The 11,507-nt window shown below is 31.7% G+C and overlaps 1 protein-coding gene across 1 annotated transcript; it reads right to left on the bottom strand.

Annotated features, from left to right (window-relative positions):
• Positions 1-3,765: 3,765 nt before the first annotated feature.
• Positions 3,766-6,102, bottom strand: LOC121120398 (uncharacterized). The gene is made up of 2 exons (XM_040715264.2): positions 4,779-6,102; positions 3,766-4,712 (listed from the first exon to the last, which is right to left on the bottom strand). The coding sequence occupies exons 1-2, from the start codon at positions 4,940-4,942 to the stop codon at positions 3,953-3,955; spliced, it is 924 nt and encodes a 307-aa protein (XP_040571198.1). The 5' UTR covers positions 4,943-6,102; the 3' UTR covers positions 3,766-3,952.
• Between the last annotated feature and the right edge of the window lie 5,405 nt (positions 6,103-11,507).

Below are 11,507 nucleotides of genomic sequence, written 5' to 3'. Positions count from 1 at the left end.
TCGTTTTTCATCCTTTTTGAATAAAAATATGCTGAGTTCAAAACAATATACAAAACTAATTAAAACACTTATTTAAATAATAAAAAACACTTTTACATAAATTTTGTTATTCCTGCTTCTAATTTAGTAATAATTTTAAGGGTAAAAATGATATTGAACGATAATAGTGCCAAATTATTATAATCTCAGATATTTCAGAATTCAGACAACTCAGAGAAAGACTAAAATCTGCTTTGGATTTCATGCATAGATAAGTTTGAATATTTTTTTTATTATATTCAATTCAATTATACAAAATTTGTGCTCCCCAGTTTAATTCAATATTACTTAAAGGGAAGTAGTCCATAGATATATTTTATACAAGTATTTGATTACAAATGGAAATTAAATCTCACCGTATAATTTGTGTGTTCATTATAAATTATGATAATTCAAAGTTTTACAGATGGGACTTAAAATCACACAAAATTATATATACCAATTCTATTTCAAATCATATTTGCAATAAAATATAGATATAAAACTTATCTTCAATTTTTATAGTTATTAAGTTTGTCCCATATTAAAACTTACAAAAGTAATTTTCATATCTTAAAATTACTTTTTTATTCATTCATTTTGCCAATTACTGAATTGTGCAGAGGGTAGTGTAGCAAAACGTCGAATGTTAATTAATGTTTATTTTATCATTAATATGAAAAGGTTTACTGATTATTTTCTTGATATTCTGTTTCCACCGTCCTTTTTTACATAAACAAACTATAGTAATGATTTAGCCGTTTCATCATTATGAGAAAGCAAGCAGGAAAAAGGTAGCACATCTCAGATCTCCTAGATGCTCGAGTTGATGTGACGAAGATTACGGACATTGTTAAGTGTTCTAGGAGCCTAGTTTTTAAGTTGGTCAAGATGAAAAAAAAAATGTAGAATACATGTCCAGGATGTCAGTAAGTGGAGGCCATAATTTAAAGGGGGAGACATAGTTCTTCTTAAGTTTGGAGAAAATTATATTAGAGGATCCCACTAAGTCAGTGAATCGCCTCGCCAACGACTTCTCTGTGGGTCACATTGATCTTGCTAATGGGGCAATTCTGAAAATTTTCTCGGACAAGAAGATTTTCACAGTTGATAAATTCCACAACCACCGGATCGACCACTGGCTTGTAGAAACAAAAGAAGAGTTCTAAGGAGTTTATCACAACAAATATCCAACCCAAACAATGGTCCTCCGAGTTGTGACCTCTGATGGAAGAAAGATGCCTCCGTTCTTTTTTATGGCTGAACAGAAAATCGGCTGGGAGGCCTACTATAAGGCGCTTATGTACACCATCTTGCCATGGCTGAATACCAACTAACCGGAGGGTAACTACTTTGGACATAGGACGGCACCCCCCTCTCATCAATCTGTCAAGTGCCAAAAGTTATGCTTAGATAACAAACTTTTTTTTCTTTATTATTATAAATCATTAATTGAGCACCAGTTGGTAGCACAATTAAGCCTTGGAGGTCTTAGTTTGCCAAACTTTCTTCATAAACATTGAATGCATAGTGAAGTTTTTACTTAAGAAGTACATTTAAGTCTAGTCATTATACACAAATGTTTTTTTCTTTTTTTTTAGTTAAAGGAAATTGCAGAAAAACAATTGAGAAAAGTAGTATGATAATCACTATTGGTAATATGTCAGTCACTGATATATCAAAAAAATGTTATAAATAAGGAACATTTTTGATGATAAAACCTCCTTACTGTTGAAATTTTTGATTTAAAATAAGAAAGTTGCAGGTTCAAAAGAACAATAAATAATTTTTTTTGAAAGCTTACGAGATTCTGGGTCGATTTCACAAGCTTTACAAAGGAAAAAGAAAACTTATGACGTAACTAGATTTCAGCTTACATACCTAAATTTAGATTATATTGTTGTAACTGTGTAATAAAAGACGTTAATTTTTTGATAGAATCAAATGGAGTCAAAATATATTTACATTAAGAAAAAACTAAGCTGTCACAAAAAAAAAATGTTGGAATTTGAAGCACATAATACACAAAGCCCTTAGTAAAAGTGATATTGTACACGCTGCACTATCTACCTGTGAATACAACTAACAGCTTAGATATAAAAATAGAGATACTTCGGCTGAGTGCAAAAATATAATTCTACAAATATGTCAATTAAAAAACTAATTGTATTTAAAAAAAAAGAAAGCAGGACATTATGAGATGATTTGAGGGAGAGAAGATGATGTTTCTCATTTTGAAATTAATGATATCAACACTGTCTAAACTTGGAACTCAAAATCAAATCTTGAGTCAAACATAATTGTCATCATATTGTGGTTATACAGTGATACACTTCATACCTTTTTTATGAACTCTTAATTTTATATTTGCAAAGATATTCGAAGTTTGAAGTGGTGAAATTGCAAATTTCTTAGAAATGAATCATCTTCACTCGCACACGTATTTAGTTGTATACTCGGTCGTCCGATCCACAAATTTAAATAAACAATGCGTTCAATTTATTATTAAACCCTCAGTTATTTTCCCTTAAAAAAAGATAGAGAAAAACCTTTTTTTTGTTTTTCATTACTCCAACACATTTTTAAATTGCAGCCTTTATTAAAATGATTACTGCTAGCAAGAATCTCAACAATTGTTTATGTTTATTTAAATGATATAAAAATTTTATATATTTTTTTATCACATCAGGAGTGGCCTCTGGGGGTGCAGTGGAAGGGCTGTAGCTCCTCAAAATAAGGAATTTTTGCTTTTCACAAGAAATAGAAATATATGCAGCACAGTTATAAATATAGTGATTTAAATTTTTTTTCCAAAAAAATTTAATTAATTGTGTATTTTTTAATTTTTGTAAATAGTTATGAATTTTTGTAATTTAATTATTGTAAATAGTTATGAATTTTTGTAATTTAATTTTTGTAAATAGTTATGAATTTTTGTAATTTAATTTTTGTAAATAGTTATGAATTTTGTAATTTAATTATTAGAAATTTTTTTGTCTATGTGGCTATGAATTTTTGAAATTTTTTTCCTAAAATTTATTATTTAAAATTGTTTTCCAAAACATTTTATTTATGAAATTTTTCCCACAAAATTTAATATTTAAATTTTTTGTGAATAACTAAAGATTTTTAATTTTTTTTTTTAAATTAAAAAACTAAGCCCTCCCCATGGCAAAAAAATACTACTCTGCTGATTTCCCTGCACATCTATATTTTAACGAAACTTGTTTTGTTTCTTTATGATGTATTACCAAGCATAACTTTAGATGAAAATAGTAGATATTCTTAAACTGAAGCCTTTATCTTTAATTTTTATAGAAAGAACCAGCACAATTTCATGAACCAATGAATATTTTTCGATTTACAAAATATTTTTTGATACAATAGTTTGTTAAAAATATTTCCTTTTATATCGTTCATTTAAGATCTTTTTTACCAATATAATAATTATTTTTGTATTTTCACGAAACCTAGCTATGAAATAGCCAAAACAATGAAAAATCGAAAATAGTACCAAGAATATTCTAGAAAAAGTAAAAAAACATTTAATAAATATAACTAAGAAATTTTGTATAAAATGAGATGAAAACACTTAGTGAACAAAATTTATTTTACAAAAAAAAACATCCAGTATTTAAGGGTGCAGCTAAATCATAGTTTCGGACCGGTATAACAAATAATACATTTTCAGTTGCCTAAATCTAACCTAGTCATGCTTATTTTTATAGAACTAATATAAAACACGAATGACATTGTCTATTTTTATTCAATTCTACATAAAAAAACCTAATATCTACACAATTTTAAAATTTTATTTGTTCAATATACAAAATTCAAATGACTATTGAATGACAATTATGAAAAAGTAAGTTTCGTGATAAAGTAATCATCAATGAGTTAAAATCCTTTGGCTTAAAATTATTTGGAAGGTATATCATTTGCCATAGCCTCCATGCCCACCTTGGGAAGAGCCACTTCCTCCAAAGAGGCCACTTTCTCCAGAGCCACTTCCACCGTGACCTCCTCCAAAAGAACCACTACCTCCAAAAGATCCACTTCCACCATGGCCTCCTCCAAAAGAACCACTCTCACCAGAGGATCCACTTCCACCATGGCCTCCTCCAAATGAGCCACTACCTCCAAAAGATCCACTTCCACCATGACCTCCTCCAAAAGAACCACTCTCACCAGAGGATCCACTTCCACCATGGCCTCCTCCAAATGAACCACTTCCTCCGAAAGAGCCGCTTCCACCATGGCCTCCTCCAAAAGAACCACTACCTCCAGAGGATCCACTTCCACCATGGCCTCCTCCGAAGGAGCCACTTCCTCCTAATGAACCACTTCCTCCGAAAGAGCCGCTTCCACCGTGGCCTCCTCCAAATGAACCACTACCTCCGGAGGATCCACTTCCACCATAGCCTCCTCCAAAGGAGCCACTTCCGCCATTGCTTCCTCCGAAAGTGCCACTTCCACCGTGGCCTCCTCCAAATGAACCACTACCACCACTGCTTCCTCCAAAGGATCCCCCTTGACCTCCACCAGTAAAACGACCATTACAAACTGGTGTGGCACAAGCTTCATTTGATATCCTTCTGGGTTGTCCTCTTTCGTCCTTTCTGCTAGAGTAAGTCACGTCATTACAAGTATTTCCACGAGAGACGTAACACCATTTGGCTCCCGATTTGTCAGCTCTGTCATTATTAACAGATATAATATGTTAGAATATTTCATTTTGAAATCATTAGAAAATGTCTTACGTGTTGCAGTTTCCTTGTGTCCTCCCATATTTATCTTTGAATATGTAGTTATTACATTGACATCCACAATTGGTTCGTGATGAAGCTGCCTTGAGTATAATATCATTCTTCTGTGCTATTGCACAAGCACAAACAACAAGGAGGATTCCTAATTTTAAGTACATTTTTTAGATTAATAATTATCAGTTCAGTTGTTTAAAGTGATCTGAGATTAAATGCTTGGAACTATGGTTTATATATCAGTAATCAATTAGCATAATTTATTTTGAAAAAAACCCAAATGCATACAATTCAATTTAAGTATTTCGATACTGAGAGTGTGGAATCAGTTCTTTTCTACTATAGGCAGGTTTTTCCCAGATATTTTTTTATGCAGACTCTTAAAATGCGTTACTAGTTTTTTTTTTAAAAACCCTGTTCATAGGAATTCTTTATAGATCATATTCGAAGATAAACTGAATATGAACTTTACAAGATTTCTAATCCATGAACTGTATTCAATATACACAAAATATGACATTTAAAAATGCGTAATTTAAAAAAATATTTTGTAATGTCTCTTATTGATGAAAAATAATCTATTTATACTGACAAGAAGTATTTTATCACCCGATCTCATATTTTTATGGACATATTCTTTTGTGGATTTTCCAAATTTTCTTTTAAATAAACAGATCATTCATTATTTACTTAAAAACCATATGCCTTGTAAACATTATAAAGATCAACATAATGACACTCAATAATTGCGTAGTATTTGTATCCATTTATTTGATGTATGAGAAGCAGAGCCTAATAAAACATTTGTATATGAGGGTAAATAAAAATGATATCATACAGCTTGCCATCTTTCCTGATATTTTGAATATCTAATGATTTTTTAATAGCAAAGAATTGAAAATTCTTTCATTTGTGTTAGAAATTTCAACACAAATGTAAGCCCGGGTGTTTTTTTCTCAGAAGTGAGCTAAAAAAACAGTTTTATTAAATGGGGAGGGAGAGGTGTTAATCTATAAAAATTAAAAAAATCAAATATATCTCAACTTTCAGTGGTGGAGGGCCTGGCACCCACTGCAGATGTAGCCCTCTGTCATGGCGTCGTCCTATTGTTGGCTGTGTTAATATGAGGGACACTTCAGGCCTTCCCCTCTACATGTACCCAAAAGGTGTAGTCGAGGGGGTGGATGTCAGGGCTGTACAGGGCTAGAAGTGCTAACGTTTTGGATTTGCTAAAAGTGGAGACGATGATCCTGCATAAACGCAACTGCTGGGAGTACGTGATTGGAAATTTGTCTATTGCGTCCAAATGTCATTTTCTAGACTTATACGTAAGCTAGAGTGCTCATGTTTTTTGTTCCTTTTTGTAACTTATTGCTTATTTCTTATTTCAATGGACCACCCGTTATATAAATAATTATTTGGAGTTAAATAATCAAATATAAAGATCACAGCACAACGGTAAACAGTTAGTTCTCATCAAATTCATTTGAATTGAATGTATGATTTATAGTTGAAATCAGGATTAAAATCTGGTGATACAATTGCTTAACTATTTTGTTATGCGTCATTGTTGGCTAATATCGGGAGCCTAATATTTTTTTCGGCTTTGCATAGGCAAAAATAAGAGTTAAGAAAAACATTAAGTACTAAAGTGCATCTGCGACAAGTAATATTTGTAATAGGATTGTTGATTAGCTATGGTTCTTTTAGATAATTATTATGCAATCAAAGGAGCAAAAAAGTGAATCCACAAGCACAAAAAATTCTATCTAAATTCAAAAGAATTCTATATTCCATGCATTTTTGTTAAATTTTGATTTTTTTATGTCTGTAGGAACATACTAATGTTAAGAAGATCTTCCAATTCTGACGTCATTTTTCATTTCTTAATTTCTATTTTGATAGTTTAAGTACAATTGATTGAATATATTTTCTATCACGCAGTTAAATAATTTATATCTAGCAAATCCAGTTTTCAGGTCTTATTTTTTGAGATGCCATATTTTCCTTTTCATTATTTCCATGAAAGTGACGTCATATGCATTTTATTTTAAAAAAATAACTTCATACATTATTTATGAGTAGGAGAATGTATATCAAATACATCATACTTTCAAAAATAAGGATATAATTTTACCGGAATGAAAATAATGAAAATGAAAACTTGACGTCACAAATCATCAAAATTAAATGTAGTAAGACCTTATATTCACTTAGCAATAAATAAGTTTTATAGGGCGTAGCTTATTATAAGCAAAACAGCCAATCCCAAGGATCTAAAAATTTACTGGGCTCTAATATACTGGTAAAAATGACAATCTCAATTTTTATAAAATGGTGTTCATTTGAGTGAAAAGATTTGTTTCCAGGCCCAAAATAGCCTCCAGGCAGTTTCTTAGGGAAGCCTCGATAAGTTTCTAGAGGGATTATTATTATTCAAGGCAACCTCCAATTTATTTAAACAGAGCTGTACAAAAACTTCTTCCAAATAAATATTTTAATTCAAGAAGAGCTCTATTGTATATAATAGTACATCGACTGTCACGTTAGGCAGGGGACTGTTTTATTAATAAAAGAGCTTCAATACTTGGATTAGAATGGAACAAAAATGGAATTTCCGGCAAAAAAAATTTCCAAATTGAATTGACACAGTTCATGATAATAATGCATGATTGGAAACATTTGAACATCCAAAAACGTATTGACCTTTACGATACCCAGCTCCTTTAGTTTTATATAAGGCGGTATCAAATTCGAAATTGGAGGAATTAATTTTAAATGAAGCAAATTCTTGGTTATAAAAAAAAAATTCGCCGTACATATATCCCTGCTCTCAAACTACAGAAGAAGTATATAGATGAAGGCCTAGTTTTGTTGGAAAAAGTTGTGCCAAATATGTATAAAATATATTCTAATCTCACAAAAAGTCAAGATGCTGAATGGAACGGATATATCTTTCCAATAGGACGTCTTAAGTGGATTTTGTTTGTTACAAATTTATGAAACAATCATATTAGTAATATATCAGAATCATTATCTATTGGAAATTCAATGCTACTATCTTTTATGCCTTCCAAAAGACTTCCGACCTCTTCATCTGCAGTTCAAGATTTATAGTTAGTTTTGTCGATTGATTACCAATTTGAACTAAGAAATATCTGGTGAAAATGTGGGACCCAGACACTCATAAAAACAGTTTCAATAACTAATTTCATCATATGTTGTCTACAGGCGGGTGATATAAGTTTTTTGCCTAGTAATTTTTCAAGTAGAAAACAAGTTCCATTATTTTTGCCCGTATTTGAACTTGTAGTGTCAAAACACATTACTTTGATTTAGGGTCCAACATACCATTCTTTAATTGATTTAAACACAGCATGTGCATGTTCTTCCCTTATCCCAGATGAAAGTTTGTCCACCGATAACAGTTTAGAAATTCCTATCTTGAAAACAACAGGATTGATCAATTGTTTCGGTTCTATGAAGATCTAGAATCATTTTTCTCGCTGGGAAAACGGAATGTTTGTCTTCTTGCAATACGGAAGTAGAAGTCATAATTTATTTGATACATCATCAAGAAAAAAGAACCAAAATGTATACAAATGGTATATCTTTTTGTTGGTACCATCTTTTGACTAGGATGACCTACATTTTTATTGCTAGTTTTGTGTGTTAAAATTGAGTTAAAATTTTGATTTTCCATGGAAAGGTCATAAAAAGGTCACTAAGGTCGTGGTTACTAAAAATTTAACTGTTTTTGTAGAATTTAATGTGAATGAAAAAGAATTTCAAATTTTTTTGTTTATCAGTGTAATAGTTTGGTTAAACATTTTCTTGTGGAATACCCGTTGTCGTCATGTTTTTTTAAGAATAGTGGCAACAATCATTTACGTCTTCATACGAAGGACCCCCCCACCCCCACCCCCGACAATTAAATTTGCAAAACCTTGCTTTTTAATAACGTTGCGTTACGAAATCATCCATTTGCTCTCCACGATGTCGAACGTCTATTGCGGAGATAATACTGTGGAGAGGTTCTCCAGTGTACAACTCGAGTTCCACCAGAATTGAAAAAAAAAAGTACTTCTTCAAGCAACAAGAAGATGCAGCAGTTTTGGAGAGAGAAGCTGTAGAGAAAAATAGTATCTCTGTCATGACTCGTTCTTGGACAATAGTTTCTTAAAGCGGAAGTTACTATATCCGTTAATAAGAACCTCAAAGCGGAACCAAGCCTCTTTACCTTGGCCAGTGAAACTTAAATTTGAAGGAAAATGTATAACTCGGTCATCCACGCTTTGGCTGGGTGGCCAAGTCTAGAATTACTATTTCTATCTGTAAATATGAAGGGTTCATAAATACAAAGTCAAGTTATCTATCGGCCATAATTATTTTTGGATTATCCGTGAGAAGGAATTTGCCTCCAAAAACTAAGGCACTCTATTGTGGACTTTTAAATTCCAAATTATATATCGCCAAATAACTCAATTTGAGAGAGCAGATCGGAGTAAAATATTTTAAAGGCATTTTAATAGATGTTTGAGCAAGTAAGTTGCTTTAATATGAAAATACCAATAATCTTTGGATAGTTATGGGCCTTCGCCTCTGACATAGTGAGGTTTATACCCTCAGAATAAGAATGTGACCTGAAAAATTTAAAACATATTATGAATATTTTTAGAAATCATGATTGTCTCTCAGATAACTTATAGCTGTGGAAATTTTAATTATAGCTTTTATGTTTTTATAAATTTTTTTGAATTGAGAAATAAAATAAAAAAATAAAAAATAGGGATGAATTGATCTATTCCTGGAGATGTAATTTTAATCTATAAGGTTCATTTATATTATTATAATGCAATTCCTTTAGGTATTTTATTTAATTATTAATTGTAGTAAAAATGTAGTAGTTAATAAAAAAGACCACAAAAAAAGGAAAAGACAAAGAAAGACAGTCTCACATCTTTCAAAAACAGCTGAATATTGTTTCAGAGTAGACTAATTAACTTGCAAGGTAGACCCATTGCATAGACAATACTGATAAATGTTAAGGGTGCCATGGATTCAGGCAGTGTTATAATGAGTAAAAAGAAAAAAAGTTGAGCCTGAACCTAACCCGATTTTTGGGTGGGGCTCAATTATTCCAAAATGATAGTTGGATCAATGTGGGCCCATAAAACTTGGGTGTGGATGGGCCTTAATATGTAATTATAAGACCCAGTTGGTTTTCATTTTTATTTTATGGTTGATTGTTTTTGGGAGGCCTCTGATTGATAGTGAATGGCTTTGAGATTTTTTCAAGACATAGTAAATTCCTCCAGTGAGTTCATCACCCATTTACATACAGTGGTCTTAGTTTGTCTATAGTGTTAACCTCTCCAGACAAGTGGCTTCTGTTTTCTTTGATAGACATTAATGCAAGACTTTGGGGTACTATGTGCTTGCTGTATGTGATGACAAAATTAGTCCCTAATGACTTGTCTATATTTTTGGCTACAAAATACGATCTGAATGAACTAAACCGACTAGTTAAGAACTGTATTTCTGAGTATAAAAATAATAAGTGCATATCAACTGTATTGACTATACAAAATTTTCAAATTCAAGAATACTTGATTTACTTTGTGAAACTCTAAAAAAAACCTTTCATATTTGCATATTATGGGTCTATTAACATTGAGATCTCTTTAATTTCTTTCCTTAAAGCCGCTAATATGATATGTTATAAAATTAGTAATCGAAAAACTAATGGCTAACACTTTATCCGTAGCATTAGATTACTCATGAATTGATCAATTAAAATATTATAACGTATGTGATATTAAGTTAAAAAATATTGGTAAAGTAAAAGAACTAAAACTGAAAACGATTAAATTATTACAAAAAATATTAATAGAAGTTATACAAAGAAAATCAACCAAATCAATGAGGAGAAATGATATGACATAGATAATACTATAAGAAACTATTCTATTAATAAGAGTCCTTCAGTTTCCTGGATGTATATAACGTAGAAGAAGATTGTACGGTTGGAGTGATGCTTCAGGTTGCTTAGGAGGCGTTTGGCCCACTCCAAACGGACATCTTGTTGCTATTAAGTCATGAATGGTCTTTTTACAGATCTCTTGTACTTTCTCCCTGGTGGTCTTGATCACCCTGGACACAGTGGAGGGAGCCACTGACTTCTTATTGGCAAATTTGTCCATGGAAATGGTGGGCTTGGCCTCAAACGCCTTCTTGCCTACTTCTGGGATCAGTTTGGTCGGTCTTTTACAACTGGGCTCGATTTTTAGGCGTTTTTCCTCTTTCATGAGCTTTCTGACCCTGTAGATGGTGTCCCTCTCGATCCTCAAAAATCTTGACAATTTTAGGGTTGCTGTGGGAGGCGCAAATCAAAACAGCAATCTGATTTCTTTGTGCTACTATTTTTGTTTACAGTAATTATAGAGACGATTGTAATATCTCATTCCAAAGCTTAAAAAGTCAACTGACGCGTGAAATATCGACAATTTACGAATTACAATCATTATACCTCGAAAAATTAATCAAATGTAGTGGTACGTCGATTTTGCACGACTGCAAATACTATTAGTTGTCTACCGTATAATATTCACACGTAGTTTTATGTTTACCTATTTTTTTTACTTTTCATACTCACTAGGGTATATTATGAAAATAAAATGTATTTCCACTTTCAAATAGTGCCCGGCCTAGTTCTCAACTGGTAAATCT

This window comes from Lepeophtheirus salmonis, chromosome 6 (assembly GCF_016086655.4).
Source record: "Lepeophtheirus salmonis chromosome 6, UVic_Lsal_1.4, whole genome shotgun sequence".
Taxonomy (NCBI): domain Eukaryota; kingdom Metazoa; phylum Arthropoda; class Copepoda; order Siphonostomatoida; family Caligidae; genus Lepeophtheirus; species Lepeophtheirus salmonis.
Note: the sequence above shows the minus strand (reverse complement) of the source record. Positions and strands in the feature narration are given on the sequence as shown.